Source organism: Schistocerca americana, chromosome 7 (assembly GCF_021461395.2).
Source record: "Schistocerca americana isolate TAMUIC-IGC-003095 chromosome 7, iqSchAmer2.1, whole genome shotgun sequence".
NCBI classification, from domain to species: Eukaryota; Metazoa; Arthropoda; class Insecta; order Orthoptera; family Acrididae; genus Schistocerca; species Schistocerca americana.
In genome coordinates, this window is record NC_060125.1 from 154,495,551 (window position 1) to 154,513,058 (window position 17,508).

The following is a 17,508-nucleotide window of genomic DNA, read 5'->3' on the forward strand; positions in this document are numbered from 1 at the left end:
AGTAGTTCTAAGTTCTAGGGGACTGATGACCATAGATGTTAAGTCCCATAGTGCTCAGAGCCATTTGAACCATTTCATATTATTCAAGAAAAACGCGTATGAAGGTCACTTTTGTACGTTTTTCTTGAATAACTCGAAAACTATGGCCTCTAGTGTAAATGCGTTTCAGTACAAAATTTAACTACACTAAACTCCCTACAAAATGGTTTTGTTATTTTTTCTGTAGGTCTAATAGTTTGTGCATAGCGGATGAGAAAATATGAAAGTCTTGTACGTCATATTTGAAGGAGTTGCAGGTTGCATAAAACTCAGTAATACGGGCAACTGAATCAGCCTATACAAGGTGGTCCATTGATAGTGACCGGGCCAGATATCTCACGAAATAAGCATCAAACTAAAAAACTACAAAGAACGAAACTCGTCTAGCTTGAAGGGGGAAACCAGATGGCGCTATGGTTGGCCCGCTAGATGGCGCTGCCATAGGTCAAACGGATATCAACTGCGGTTTTTTAAATAAGAACCCCCATTTTTTATTACATATTCGTGTAGAACGTAAAGAAATATGAATGTTTTATTTGGACCACTTTTTTCGCTTTGTGAAAGATGGCGCTGTAATAGTCAAAAACGTATAAGTACGTGGTATCACGTAACATTCCGCCAATGTGGGCGGTATTTGCTTCGTGATACATTACCCGTGTTAAAATGGACCGTTTACCAATTGCGGAAAAGGTCGATATCGTGCTGATGTATGGCTATTGTGAACAAAATGCCCAACGGGCGTGTTCTATGCATGCTGCTCGGTGTCCTGGACGACATCATCCAAGTGTCCGGACCGTTCGTCGGATAGTTACGTTATTTAAGGAAACAGGAAGTGCTCAGCCACATGTGAAACGTCAACCACGACCTGCAACAAATGATGATGCCCAAGTAGGTGTTTTAGCTACTGTCGCGGCTAATCCGCACATCAGTAGCATACAAACTGCGCGAGAATCAGGAATCTCAAAAACGTCGGTGTTGAGAGGAATGTCGTTACACGTATTGCCGAATGCATTGAGGTTTACGGACATCATTTGAGCATTTATTGCATTAATGTTGTATTTACAGGTAACCATGCTGTAACAGCATGAGTTCTCAGAAATGATAAGTTCACGAAGGTACATGTATCTCATTGGAACAACCGAAATAAAATGTTCAAATGTACTTACGTTCTGTATTTTAATTTAAAAAACATACCTGTTACCAACTGTTCGTCTAAAACTGTGAGCCATGTGTTTGTGACTATTACAGTGCCATCTATCACTAAGCGAAAAAGTAGTCCAACTAAAACATTCATATTTCTTTACGTACTACACGAATATGTAATAAAAAATGGGGGTTCCTCTTTAAAAAACCGCAGTTGATATGCGTTTGACCTATAGCAGCGCCATCTAGCGGGCCAGCCATAGCACCATCTGGTTTCCCTCTTCAAGCTAGAAAAGTTTCGTTCTTCGTAGTTTTTTCGTTTGACGCTTATTTTGTGAGATTTTTGGCCCGGTCACGATCAATGGACCACCCTGTATACACTACGTGTCTCCCCTATGGGTCATCAGACATATTTTCTCTGGTGTTTGGGAAGGTATTTACAATTCTGGTTTTGCAACGTGTAACTGCTGTCAGCCTAAACGAATCGTGCTCCTCACGTCTTTCAAACGTCACCCATCGTCCACGGGATGCATTCGTTTCTTCCCTATTTCAAACAAAATTATTGTAGATCGGAATCTTATGTGCCCACTCGATAGAGCACTACCAGATTACTCTAGTACGATATTGTTTTAGAGATATGTGATAACAGAAACAATAAGACAGGAGAATAGTCAGCAGCGATTGAGCAGCGCACTTTCTCGTGGTCGTAGCAGTCGGACCGAGCTAGGATCGCTGCTGAGGTCCTCGTTATTCCTCGTGTTTCACTGGCCCCGTTAATAAATACCAGTAAAAAAAATATCCTATTCGACTAGTCTTGGTGCGCCATATCGAATGGACACGTAAAATTCTGATATAAAAACCGTTTTGTCTGTAACGAGAAACAAACCGACGATTTCCATTGACGCTGGACGTGCATGAAAGAAGTGACGAGCATCTTGTGTTTGGGCTGCCTCCAGGTACACGTTGCGAAAAAGAAATTGCGAATATATGCCTAACATCAGACAAAATGCGCCTGACGACTCTTAGGAGAGATACCCCTTATTTGCTGCAAATTAAGCTTCAACGATAAATGCTGTTTAATTACGGGCGAAATATCAGTTTCAAATATAAGTTTAGAAAATATTACTTTCAAACTGTTGCTCAATGTTGTAAGAAGGACGACAAGTGGAGGGAAATCATTTCTATTAAATATTTATGCAACAATTTGTTACATATCGTCTTCAAAGAACTTGCGAACCAGCGCCTGCGTTCTGAAGTTCGCAGTACCCAGACGATTAAGGTGAAAGAGGCGTAGCCGGCGAACAAATGTTTAAGACGCACAGCATTCACAACCCGCCACTGTCACAGAAAGAGGAGAATATTTAAACGATTTACTCGTTAGTTTTTGCGTTGTATCAATTTTCGACTGACGTGTTCCGTATTGGCGCCAAAGTAGGGTTACTGAGGTTAATTAATTCGTATTTGACAAGACAGAAAGGTTATTCAACGGGGCGCAATGCGTATTTCATTGTTCTCAGAATATAAATAGATTTCTAGTTCAGTGTTCAATTTTTTTATTTTGCTGAATGAATATCTATGTACGTATTTCTTTTCAACTAATTGCTTAGTGTGCACTTTCCTTTTCAGTATTAACGGCTACGTGAAGCTGGAGCCGTCACTCATTCTCCGTTTTTTGTATTCTGCACCCCCCCCCCCCCCCCCCCCCCCCCGGAGTTTAGCGACCACCAGAGCGGTGCGACACTATTAACAGAAGTCCGATACGGTCCCAGTTATGCTGCTTAATTAGTGTTTCCATGTGATTTTCATTTTAAGACCCTAACACCAGTGTGTCACCCATCGTATCGCATAAAAACTTTTACTTACAGCTCGTGTCGCAATACTTCATTTTTTTAAAAAAAGAAAAAGAAACGGGCGACGGCACAATACTAAAATGCATGGTATGTTTGCTTTCTTTCTTTCAGAAAAAATATTTGCACTTCCTAATTGTTACACAGTATCCCAGGTGAAACAATGAGTGGAATTTTCCTTTTGTTTGATGAAGACAGATACCGAGCCACTTTTTAAAACTATTGTTTATGTCAAGATGCGTTGCAGGCCTTCCGTCTCCCTTCCCCCTCTTTAATCGGATTGCTATTTACATCTTAGGTCAATATAGCACATTTATCAAATGCATTTTAAGCGATGCAACTGCCTTTTGAATTGTATTTTCCGCCTTCATATGCAGAGCACAAACACTTTGGCGACTACCGAGGCAGTGATGCAGTGTAGCATTCTCCATGTGGCGACTATTTGTAATAGTAAACCGCAGTTACCATAGACCACGGTCCTGCCGCATAACACGACCTTCTCATACACAACTAGCATTCAAACGCGATTTCCTAACACACACATCTACATCTACATTTACATTTATACTCCGCAAGCCACCCAACGGTGTGTGCCGGAGGGCACTTTACGTGCCACTGTCATTACCTCCCTCTCCTGTTCCAGTCGCGTATGGTTCGCGGGAAGAACGACTGTCTGAAAGCCTCCGTGCGCGCTCTAATCTCTCTAATTTTACATTCGTGATCTCCTCGGGAGGTATAAGTAGGGGGAAGCAATATATTCGATACCTCATCCAGAAACGCACCCTCTCGAAACCTGGACAGCAAGCTACACCGCGATGCAGAGCGCCTCTCTTGCAGAGTCTGCCACTTGAGTTTATTAAACATCCCCGTAACGCTATCACGGTTACCAAATAACCCTGTGACGAAACGCGCCGCTCTTCTTTGGATCTTCTCTATCTCCTCCGTCAAACCGATCTGGTACGGATTCCACACTGATGAGCAACACTCAAGTATAGGTCGAACGAGTGTTTTGTAAGCCACCTCCTTTGTTGATGGACCACATTTTCCAAGCACTCTCCCAATGAACCTCAACCTGGTACCCGCCTTACCAACAATTAATTTTATATGATCATTCCACTTCAAATCGCTCCGCACGCATACTCCCAGATGTTTTACAGAAGTAACTGCTACCAGTGTTTGTTCCGCTATCATATAATCATACAATAAAGGATCCTTCTTTCTATGTATTCGCAATACATTACATTTGTCTATGTTAAGGGACAGTTGCCACTCCCTGCACCAAGTGCCTATCCGCTGCAGATCTTCCTGCATTTCGCTACAATTTTCTAATGCTGCAACTTCTCTGTATACTACAGCATCATCCGCGAAAAGCCGCATGGAACTTCCGACACTATCTACTAGGTCATTTATATATATTGTGACTTTGCTCCTATCTTTTGTGTGCACTTGCACTCAAATTCTAATCATTTCCACATTCGACCCCCCTTTACTGTGTATAAATTTCGTAACAAGCGCTTCTCGCTTCCCCCATTCCACTCCTTCCGATTCCTGCGTCTCCTTCTTGTAATTCTTTGACAGCTATCGCGTCCGGGCCCTTCGACTCCGATTCGTCCACGCTTTCCGAAAGAGCAGCCATCAAGTATACAATTAAGGCGAGGACGGCCAATGATCTCTTCACTGTGGATACACACTAGGCTCGTACTCTTACGGGAATCGGCGGAATACCGTCGAGTAATGAGGACAATGGACAAGGAGCACTACATCAGTAGTGTCTGGATAAGCTGGTAATTTGGTTGCGACGGGGGATGCGCTAGGGTAGTCCGGGTAGCTGCGATAACCATTGGGTCCGAATGGCTTATTGGTCAAAGCAACAGCCTAGTAAGCAGGAGACCTAGGTTCGAATCTCAGTCCGGCACAAATTTTCAACTTCCCCACTGATTTAAATCAATGCCCATTCAACGCCTATTTCTGTAATTTCTTTGTGTCTTTCTTCTTTCCGCTGGGGTCCACTGCCACACTTTACTTGACCATCTGCTATCGCCCGTCCTTTCTAGACGTCAATGCCATTTTAGGCGTTTCATTTCTAAGGTGTTTATTACCAATTTGTTGATATTCATAGCCACACTTACGTTGGTATTTGGTACACGGTCCAGCTTGAAGCTGCCACAAAGTTGTCTCCAAAAGTCCGTCTCTAGCGCCAAAACATGTTTCTCTAACCCATGTTTATTACCCGTACTCCGTACGTAATGATGTTTGCAGTAATTGAAAGATATATCATCTTCTTGATCTTTTCTGTTTTTTGTTACTAGCTGACAAACCCGGCTTTGCCCAGGCATTCATTTTGCCCGTTTTCTGTTAGAAACGAAGCCTATAGGTACTCCTGCAGTAGACTCGCTGTGAGATGATCCTGGACAGTTGCTGTACGCTGAATGCAGTTGCTTCGTGTAGCTGCAACGCGATATCGTAAACGTCTCTATGGCAATCCATCTTCATAGCCGTAAGATTTTTTTCCTGTAGCCGTTTGCTCTTCGTAGTTGCTAGGTGTCGAAAGTACTGCCAGGTGTCATGGATTTCCTTACGTTGAAGAGATTATATGAGCGTCGTAGTAGTAAAGAATTAATGTATTAAGGCTTCATGCATGATGTAACATTTTCTCCGCATCTCAGTGTTTATGACGTCATATCTTGCAAACTCTCATAGGTAGGTGGTTATTGGCGCCACAACAATGGTTGCCTGACAGTAAGCGACATGTCCTCAAGTTTGTTTGAAGTTGGCTTCGAGGTTGGGGGGGGGGGGGGAGATGTGGAACATATATACAAACATACATACATCCGTTTTTGTAATATGTATCGATTCCTAAGGACCGAATTCCGTCATCGCACGGCCCTCCTGCCCTGCCCTATTTTATAATTTACATCATCTTTACTTTTTCCGTTTGATGATATCGTAACTCACAGGAACTTAAAAGACTTACATCCCCCGATCTTACTGCCTCCATACTCCAAATCCTCTAAGTTATTGTCGCCAACTTCCAGATATTCGGTATTTGTCAAGTTAGTTGTGAGGTTCCATCTTTCATACTTCTTTTTGAACTTACGAAACAGGAACTCATCATCATCCTGGCCTTCTGTTACAATAACATGGTCATCGGCGAGAACGGTGGCTGCCAATAGTAGTGTTACTACATCACGGTCAGCCCATTATCAAGAGAGCATTTTCTCTTCATCTTTTAGGATATCTCGGAGGGACTTGCAAAAGCAAGGCAAACCGCTGCAACGTGTGCGGTGGACACGAAACCTATGCTCGTAATTTTCTCTGGCAATTCAATTTTGGAGAAAAGGAAGGTCGGCGTTTCACGACTAGCTAATGGCGGAGTTTACGAAGGATGAAGAAGGAATTCAGCTGCGTCCTTTCATACTATCTCGATATTTCCCTTATACAAGAAGAGAGAAAACTTACTCTGAGTGGCCCAGTGGGGTTTGATGTGACAAATTTTCACTGCACCACCTCGCTCGGCAAGGTCTGAACAGACACCTGCGAATCGAGTATCATCGAGATCTATAACGTACACCCAATAAGGACCTGAGTGAGTATCCGTTCAATGGAAAGCACCACATAACATCAAATATTTAGTATTCTGGGGGCGGCGAAAGGCAAAGTGACAGCGGTATATGTTTTCACGATTAAAGTAGATGTTGTTTCGTAATGACGTCAATTCCCAACCAAAGTGGTGGCAATTAGATGCACGTATATATTACTTTCTGTTTACAGTCGTCACCTTTCTATTTCGTCTTCAAAAAAGTGGTGCAGTGCTCAGAAAATAGGTTCTAATTCGTCATATCAAGCCCAGCTGGTCCATCCATAATAAGTTTTCCGTGTTCTTTCCTAATGGAAATACCGACGCGGCTGAATTCCTTCTTCATCCTTCGTAAACTCCGCCATTAACTAGTCGTGAAACGCTGACCTTCCTTTTCTTCAAAATTGAAGAACCACAGACAATTACGAGCAAAGGTTTCGTGACCACCAGACACGTTGCAGCGGCTTGCCTTGCATTTGGAAGTCCCTCCGGGATATCCTGTAAGATGAAGAGAAAATGCTGTCTTGATAATGTGCTGACAGTCACGTAATAAAACTACTATTAGCAGCCACACTTATCGCACTTTTGATTTCTGTGACAACTGTAAACTGAATTTCATTTCGTGCTACGTTATTTCATCCTTCAGTACATACGTTTCATATAGACCCTAAGGCAAAAGATACGGAATGAATAGCCCAGGCTGAAATATTTCCCTTTTGTAGGTGAACCCTTAACTTTATTTATGATTTACTTCGTAAAAGGATATAAAAATGTGTGTCGAATGATGTTATAACAGGGCGAAACTGCAATCGTCCCCCCACAACTGTGGGTTCTTTCAGTGCTTTGGGAGATGGTTCATTTTTAATTACAACAGATGAAACGTTAAATCACTTTATCACATGACTAAATAAAATGGTTTACCTAACTTGAGACAGTTCGTTGACAAAGGAGAGCGTAGAATATTTCCAACTGTCTTTGACTATGAAAGCGTCACTTGATGGATACAATCACAAACTATTCTCTTGAAGCATGTAATTCAACACTACCATAACTACATATTTCACTGCGACTTCGACTAACACTGTCCTACTAGATGATGTTGACTGCGGAAGGAGAGGTCAGAAACTGGGGTAGGGCTCTGGTCTATATTCAGCTCAGTACGAGGGCACCGCTCTTCTGAGATGGGAGTCGTGACCTCCAGAACCATACCACAAATTAATCAGAGGAATTAGTTCCATTAACATTATTTACAAGCCAAGCTGTTCACAGATACAACGAAAACGTATCCTTAACATCGAACACAAGTAACTACTGAAGGTCTCCTTTGTAGTACTCGCAGACACACGTATGTCGAAGTACGGAGCGTATTGCCAATGAGAAAATATCACCGTAATAGAATCACAGTGATCCCACGAGGCTGGGCGATGACTGAATGATAAAATTAACACTCAGCACCATTCAAGATTAAGGCCAAATAGTGTGCTCCACAATTTTTGATTTTGTACGAGTATGAGAGACTTCCAGATGAGATGAAAATTAAATTGCCGGTAATGTCATAGTTTTTCGAGGCAAAGTACATGGATTACTCTGTGAAAGTAAAGTATGAAATATATCTGTACTCACGTAAATAACCCAGTCCTTCGGACTGTGTGCATTGGTCCCGCACACATAGAGACGGTTTCCGTTACCCATTGGCTGGATAACGCGTATATGATTGCGGCAGTCGAAGTGCTGTAACAAAAAGAGAGTTTAAAAAAAATAGGCAAAATCAAAACTTACCTGCAAAAGGAAAAATGTGTAGGATTTGAGCTCGTTGAATCTATTTAATAAATAGGGCAAACCTCAAGATTAGAAAAATTTAAAATAATGCTACACTGTTTACGTATGTAAGTTCTGAAAAACCAAGATAAAACGACAAGTGAAAATATTAGAGAATAATGGGTGAAAATGAAAAATTATAGCTACGGTCCCAGGTTCGAATACTGCCTCGGGCGTGGATGTTTGTGATGTCCTTAGGTTAGTTAGGTTTAACTAGTTCTAAGTTCTAGGGGACTAATGACCTCAGCAGTTGAGTCCCATTTGAACCATTTGAAAAATTACAACGAGGCGGCCTTTCAAACACAGGGAGGCGGAAGTTTTCAGGAAACCGAAATGATGTAGCTCATTTAAATTTAATGAGCGAAGAGAATGGGGTACAACTTTATAGCAGCCCATAGTACAATACACAAGGAAACATAGATAAGGTAAGAGAACAACAACGAAATAATTGTGTTGATCCAATAACTACGGAACTTCTGCACTTCGCTACGTATGCTGAAGGAGGCCTATTGTATTTCAGATATATACTGTGCGTTGTGGTCTTCAGTCCGAAAATGGTTCCATGCAGCTCTCTACACTATCCTATCTTGCGCAAGTCTCTTTATCTCCGAATAACTACTGTAATTTACTCGTGTATCCGTTTGAACCTCCTTACTATATTCATCCGTCGGTCTCCCTCCACAATTTTCACCCCCCCCCCCCCTCTCTTTTGTACACACACACTTGCTTCCAAAATTCCAAAATCAAACTGACGCATCCTTGATGGCTCATATGTGTCCTATCAACCGATCTCTTCTTCTAGTCAAGTTTTGCCATAAATTTTTCCTCCTTGTTTCTATTTTATACCTCTTCATTAGTTAGTCGATCCACCCACCAGGTCTTCAGTATTCTTCTCTTGCATCGCATTTCAAAAGTTTGTATTATCTTCTTGTCTGAACTGCTTATTGTCCAACAGACTACGTTTCACCTTCTTTCAATTGTACACTCCATACTATCACCGTCAGAAAGGAGTCCGTAACACTTTAATTAAACTTTAAATGCTAACAAATTCCTCTTTCTCAGTAGTGCTTTCCTAGCTATAATAAGTTTGCAATGTACCAGGTGGCTATAATTAAAGTGGAGATACTCACAGAGATCATGTGTGGTCTGTAATTATAGTAGGGCAGCGAAAGTCGGTAGATTTTCTAATGCGTTGTTGCGAAACTGATTTACGTTGCAAAAAAAAATTGTTTCCCATTTTGGCCACGGGGTAGCAAATTTGTTCTACGAATGCAAGAAAGGCGTATAGATGTGCTTCCATATGTAATGGATCAGAAACGGAACATCGGCAGAAAATTTCAGCCAAGGCAGAAAGGCATAATTTTGATTATATTAGAACAAATAAGCCCTCGGTCACAAACATTAAGTCAAAATTGACCAGGTTTCGACGCTACTATGAGCGTCGTCTTCAGAATTATACTAGTGTTCTAAAACATACTAGGTATATAATACATTAATAAAATTAAAGTTTGTACTGACTGTCAAAGATGCAGTACTTACAAGTCACATATTAAAAAAGATCTAAGCCGGAAAGGCGACGTCATGAATAGTTGTAAGTAAGATGGCGAGCCGCTAAGGGCTGCTCGTACTTTAGTGAACAAGGGTTGCAACAATATTTGTGACCGAGGGCTTATTTGTTCTAATATAATTCTGACACGGTCACTGAACCTTAGCAGCTATGTTCAAAGTTTTGCATAATTTTGATTTTATTATTAACCAGTGCTTCCACAATTTGTTCAATATGGGCACCGGAGACGTGGGCAAAATGCTGTGCGGCGCCAGATTTGCACCTGGTGGCCAAAGCTGGAACTTATTTTTTTCTAGTGGCAATTGGCTCCACATTAAAGCATTAACATATCTACCAAGTTTTGCTGACATACGTTGATTATATCCCACACTGCACCTCCATAAGTAGCCGCATTTCAATTATAATTACCCAGTATTTCGTCTACTTCATCCATCATCATTTATTTTGCTGCCCACATAGTGAAACTCGTCTACTGCTTTTCATTTCTCACTTACTAACCTAATTGCCTCACTGTCGTCTTGTTTAATTCGATTACATTCCATTATTCCTGTCTTCTTTCTGCTGATGTTCCTTTTACATCCTCCTTTCAAGACACTGTTCACCCATTCAGCTGTTCTTCCAAATCCTTCGCTGTCTCTGACAGAATTACAATGTCATCGACAAACTTCAAAGTTTTAGTTTCTTCTCCAAATTTTTCTACCGTTTCCTTCACCGCTTGCTTCATGTTCGTATTGAATAACATCGGGGTTAGGCTGCAACCCTCTCTCACTCCCTTCTAAACCACTGGTTTCCTTTCGTGCTCTTCCACTCTTATAAAATCAGTCTGGTTTCTGTACGCGCTGTAAACAATATTACGCTCCTTGTATTTTATACCTTCTACGTTCAGAATTTCAAAGAATGTATTCCAGTCAACGTTGCCAAATGCTTTCTCCGTATAACTCTTCTTAAAAGTTTTTTTATGATTATGTGATGCCGTACTCGAAAAATACTTGGTGGTAAATGAAAACCGTCCCGACATTTTTGTCGACTCTTCATCTTGTCTTGAGGATGACGAGGATGAAAACACAAAACGTTGAATCGAGACGCCCCGAGGAAATTTCATCATAAAGTATGCGGAAAAACACTGGATTCTCATACGACAATAGTTGGAAAAATTAACATAGTTTTAGATCCTCGCCCAGCAATAGCTGTGTGTTCTTGTTAAATAATTTTGGAGCTTCTCCAAGACCGTTAAGGACGGTGTCACTGATTGCTTTCATTTCTGTAATCTCAATTTATTCCGTGAGGTGAAGTTTCCGTCAATGCGCTTGCATTGCCTGCTGGTTATTCTTCACTTTATTTCACTAAATTAATAAAGGGAGTAAATATGACTGTCATTTATGAACTAAACTTTTAAGAAAGGAGAACATTCACTTATGGTAGTTTCTTTTAAACCAAGTTTTCAAGCTCATCACAATGAAGAACACCGATGCATCGCGAAGAAACACTTTGAAAACTGGTAGCGCAGTACAAATACGAGACGATACACACCGTCGGACAGCAGTTATCAGATAACAAGCTGTAACATTGCTAAACACTTCTCGAGCAGACAGATATGAACATGACAGATTAGATTAAAAATCGACAGCATTCAATTAAGCAGGTGACTGTCCCGTACAGTGCAGGGGTCAATTATGAGGGAAACTAGTCGTGAGTAATTAAACTGCGTCCAGTGCCACGCCCTCCCTACATCTCTCCCTTGCACTCCCCCCCCCCTTACGCACACACACACACACACACACACACACACACACACACACACACACTGACCTCTGCGACGCAATTCCTGCGTCCTGGCGCCGATTTTTCACTCACCGTGGTAGATCGCAGGTCACTTGGTGCTCAGTTTTATACGCAGTTCGGACGCCGAAGCGTACACCCAACGCATCGTCGATTTTGCTTTTTTTTTTTCAAAATTCTAGTACCTAGTTTAGGCAAATACTACTGTAGTACAGCGCGCTTCCCATGCGTTTTCGAGAAATCGCGTTTCATGTTTTTACAAGCCTGTTCAACACAGTCGGGGGTGCTATATGTCGTACTGTGATGTTAAGCAAATAAGGTGGCAGGCTAGGAGTATGACCATTCCACGGTCGACTCTCGTCAACTGTTTTTATCATCCACGAAATATGTTTTCGCTACAACGAAGCATGTTTCTTCGGAAACAACAATAATGATGACAATAATTATAATGGTAAACTCGTGCCGAAGTGCGATTAGGGAAAGTGACGAAGTGATTTATTTACCGATATATTCGTGTGCTTATTAAAAGATTATGTCAGTGAAGGAATTATATTTGTAGTTTCTTTTTTGTCATTGGTGGGCTGACAGAATTTGGCGTGGTATCTGTCATAAAAGCATACATAACATTGTACTCGCTAGCACCAAGCATATTTATAAATGCCACTTCATGACAAGCGCGTTTTATTTTTATTAATGGTAGCGTAAAAAGACATCAGAAAAGTATTTATAACAGAAGTTCAGATTTTTTTTTTTTTTTTGTGCAAACCATGTATATCGTAATAGCCATGAATACCAAAACTGTGAAGAGTAGTATGTCTTCACGAGACATTTTTCTCTGCTGCAATTACTACAGGAAATTTTTGACTTGGCGTTAAAGCAATACATCGCATGGCAAATGTATCCCGGTATGACTGCAAGGACTGGGGCCCCGTGGCAGCCAAACATGAACCCGCCAAAGAGCGGCGAGCCTCCCTGGGGGTGGGGGGTAATTATTGATAACTTATATAATCAGTATTAGAATTTTGCAAAATTGTGATAATAGAAATGATCCTTTGAGAATAATTTAGTTTCGTGCCTGTAACAGAACCCAATCATTTTACGCCTCAGGGGGTAATTACCACCAGGTTGGGAGCCAATGGTCTAGTGCATACCTTCTTACGTGTGAAACGTATCATAAAGGATGGAGTTATCTGTCTGGGACCCACTACCACACCAAAATTAATTTATTGTTATTACTTCCAGCCAAGCACTGGCTTCAACCTAGTTCACATATTACCCATAATGTTCCACAGTTTCAGTTATAGGATTCTTAGTGTTGTGAGGGAACGTAGGACACAGTTCTGACAGTGAACGGTGGCCGTAAATGTACTGTTTCGAAGTAAAATAAAGTTCAAGATCGCTTTCATATCACTCTCCTCACGGTACGCACACAGCTGTGTGTTCTACCGAAATCATTTCCCGTGATGACCCTGCTGTTCGCTGCACGATATGTATCGGCGAGGCATGGTTTCGGACGTATGGTCCGCAGACCCTAGTGTACGCCTTTGGTACATCACAGACAACAGTCCTAATTGCGAAAGTACCAGTTTCTTGAAGCCGTTGTTGTAGGCGGACAAAAATGTTAAGTGATGGACTGAGGCGATCCAGAAAACGATCTCGATGCGTATGTTTTGCAACTCTACAATTACGTACAGTACCATGAAGCAGGAGACTTGAAAGCAATCCGATCTTGATATCTAGTTTTGGACATGGGTTCCTTAGCAGTACTTCCCCTCTATAATCCCTAGAAGCCTGTAATAGGAACTGTGGAACACTCCGTAGACAGTAGCAGTATAAAAAGAGGCGGGAAATAAAGTTTTGTCAATAGAAAAGCAGTAAACATCAGAATGGGTCAATTAGGAGAGCTAAGTAACGCTCTAGATGGACTAGCCATTGGACCACGCCTAAATGACACATGTATCACTGACATTTCAGCCGTCCTGAGGATGCCCACATCGAATGTTGCTGATGTGAGTGTGAAGTGGAAAGGCAAAAAAAACAGTCGCAGCTAAAACAAGAGCAGGCAGATAGCATGTACTGAGGGGTACGGCCCGCCACGCATTTCGGAGGGTGGTTTTAAAAAACCGCATGAAATCAGCGGAAAGAATCACTTTTGAGTTCCAATGTGCTATCAGCAGTGAAGATAAAACAATGTGGGTAGAAAGTTAAAAAGAGTGGGATACAATAGTCGAACAGCTCGTCATATGTCGGACCACAGTGCTGTGTGATAGACTGAGGTGATCCGGAAAACGTTCTCGATTCTTGAACTGTGCCATTACATTTCGTACCGTAAAGCAGGCGGTTTGAAAGTGATACCATATTCACACTTAAGTTATATCCAAACGGTACATTTCAGGACATGGTTTCCTCAATCAAAACTTACACTACTAATTGCACTCTACAACAACTAGAAGCCTATAACAGGAACTGTGAAACATCCGGCATACGTAGTGACCACGTAAGAATGTGGGTAGCGGGAGGATGCGCATTGGTAAGGGGCAGTCGGTATGCCAGGTTATGCTCTGCCAATAGCGTCACTCTGTCTCAAGTGCCTGCAGCGTAATATTCGGCGCTCGCATAGAATATTTACCGCTGATTTTTACATTAGTTCAGATATGGCGAGTGTCTATAGCCACTGCCACGTTCACCATGGGTGACATAAAGCGCACAGGTTTCCAAAGAATGAGAAACGAAAAGAGTGAACCAATGAGGCAATTACCCCAGCGTTGCCAGTTACCACGGCAGGCTGCGGCTGGCAGTGATTGGAAAAACAGGTCGGTTAAAACCGGTATCAGTACAGGGCTATTACAAATGATTGAAGCGATTTCATAAATTCACTACAGCTCCATTCATTGACATATGGTCACGACACACTACAGATACGTAGAAAAACTCATAAAGTTTTGTTCGGCTGAAGCCGCACTTCAGGTTTCTGCCGTCAGAGCGCTCGAGAGCGCAGTGAGACAAAATGGCGACAGGAGACGAGAAAGCGTATGTCGTGCTTGAAATGCACTCACATCAGTCAGTCATAACAGTGCAACGACACTTCAGGACGAAGTTCAACAAAGATCCACCAACTGCTAACTCCATTCGGCGATGGTATGAGCAGTTTAAAGCTTCTGGATGCCTCTGTAAGGGGAAATCAACGGGTCGGCCTGCAGTGAGCGAAGAAACGGTTGAACGCGTGCAGGCAAGTTTCACGCGTAGCCCGCGGAAGTCGACGAATAAAGCAAGCAGGGAGCTAAACGTACCACAGCCGACGGTTTGGAAAATCTTACGGAAAAGGCTAAAGCAGAAGCCTTACCGTTTCGAACTCATTGATGGGGACATGCTGCGCCGAGTGTGGGAGGAACTTGATTATCGGCTTGATGTCTGCCGACTCACTAAAGGGGCACATATCGAACATTTGTGAATGCCTAAAAAAACTTTTTGAGTTTTTGTATGTGTGTGCAAAGCATTGTGAAAATACCTCAAATAATAAAGTTATTGTAGAGCTGTGAAATCGCTTCAATCATTTGTAATAACCCTGTATTTTAATTCTGAATCAGCGGTGTTCTTATCTGTTTGGTCCCGGTTGTAACAGGTGTTCTCTCTTTTTTTATTATCACTAATAGCCGGATAAAAATCCGAAACATCAATTAGCCATAGCAGCAGGGCTAAAAATTTAGTTTTTTAAATAAATCTTTAAAAAACGAGTAATTTTTATTCTTAAAATTTCTCTTGTATGATTACACAAAATGGAAAAAGTGATCAATGCTACTTCAATAGCTTCGCCATCAAAAACGGGAAACAATCACATGGCATAAGAATTGGTACTGCACCGCTGTTACCAAGTGACGTGGGTTATAAAATGGTACGCCTGTACATGCAGTGTACAAGACTTGTCCCATGAGCTCTACATGGTTGTTTCGCGCTGTCATTGTCGGATATTTGTTGTAGTACACAGCGGCAACATCCCTAGTCTGGAAGTACTTTACAAAGTACGGTACCAGTTAAGTACTGTGCTCCAGTTCCTTTAAAAGGCCATGAACAGGAGGAGCCACAACAAAGCAAAAAACTTAACAAATCATTCATAGTTTACAATAAAAATTGAAAGTAGATCATCCACTACCTGTGTAACATTACGTAATACGACTTTATTTGCTTGTAGCCAACGGACAAATTAACATGAGAAATAAAGTTCTTCAGCTTCTGTTATCACCCTTAACACTGACTATTCCTAATGCCCAAATAGTTTCAAACAGATTAGAATCGATAGGAGAATAATGGTTACCTTTTGCAGTGTTAAACAACTTATCGCTTTTCGTGAAAAGCAGCGAACAGTGGACGGGACTAAATTTGCTTATTTAGTAATTTGATTCTATTTATCTTGATACAGAGGCAGTAAAAATTTTTGAACCTTTGAGTGATTTCCACATTTATTCCAGGAAATAATACGAATAAAAAACCGAAAATCTGTTAGTTCAGAAACTGGTTGTTCTGATCGGTTTTAACACCCAGGTTACACTGGCGTTGGGAAAAACGATATAACCCAAAACTGGTAGTTTCAGCGAGAACCAGCATCCCCTAGCGGCTGGGGACAGTCAGGCAGCACACCGGTGATGCCGCAACTTATCTTCCGGCCGTCTTTGCGCAGAAAGTATCACACGCCTTGTATCTTACATTCACACTACTATAACATCTGTAGTAGTAGAGACAGCAGACGACACAAGCTGCTTGGCCAATGAGAACAACACTGTCAAATGAGTGGATATTCCACTCTACAGCAGTTTTGGAACTTTCCGATAGATTAAAAATATGTGGGGACCGGTGCTCGAACCTAGTTCCTTGTCTTTCTGATTGAGCTATCTAGACACGTCCCAAGACTCTTGTTCACAGCTTTGCCTGGGTGGACTAGCAATTCTGGAAGAAACGCTTTTGCAAAGATATAGCTTAGAGGACTGTTTCTGGAAGAAATCTGCGAAGGCTGATCGTGAGTCGGGCCTGGATAACTCAGTCAGTAACAGTATCCCCGCGAAAGGCAAGGTGTCACCTTCGAGTCACAGTCTGGCACACAGTTGTAATCTGCCAAGAATACCGCCAGATTATTGTCCACTGATGTGTATGAAAAAGTTATTTACATCGTACAAATCGACAATGGACGAACACTAGCTGTGTCATTGTAAGCACTTTTGAAGAAATGTAAGGAAAATCACGAATCGGATTATGTGTCTTATTGTTCGTCGTGCTGCGACGAAAATGGGTTAGAAACAAAAAGCTGTGTGCTGGGGCGGCACTTGTTGCCCACCGAGTATCCGGTTGGCTTTCAGAGGGAGATCTCCAGGAACTGAGTCATATGAACATGTCTCACTAAAAGATACTAGATTTTTTCCATGCCCTTCAGTCTCCGCAGAGGGTCTGCGACGTTTTCAAAAGGTTCAAATGGCTCTGAGCACTATGGGACTCAACTGCTGAGGTCATTAGTCCCCTAGAACTTAGAACTAGTTAAACCTAACTAACCTAAGGACATTACAAACATCCATGCCCGAGGCAGGATTCGAACCTGCGACCGTAGCGGTCTTGCGGTTTCAGACTGCAGCGCCTTTAACCACACGGCCACTTCGGCCGGCTCTGCGACGTTTTCGTGAGTCTAGCTCCCAGGGGGGAGAGATTCCAACCGAGAGACTAGGGAGGTGGGATAGTTCACATTTAGGGCAACA

General features: G+C 42.0%; 1 protein-coding gene across 3 annotated transcripts in view; it reads right to left on the minus strand.

The window, feature by feature from the left end:
• LOC124622155 (semaphorin-2A-like) overlaps positions 1-17,508 on the minus strand; it is a 1,077,868-nt gene that overhangs the window by 193,313 nt on the left and 867,047 nt on the right. For all 3 annotated transcript variants that reach the window (XM_047147795.1, XM_047147796.1, XM_047147794.1), the window contains one exon: positions 8,230-8,337. In XM_047147795.1, coding sequence (XP_047003751.1) covers positions 8,230-8,337 — 108 coding nt within the window. The remainder of the gene's footprint in view (positions 1-8,229; positions 8,338-17,508) is intronic.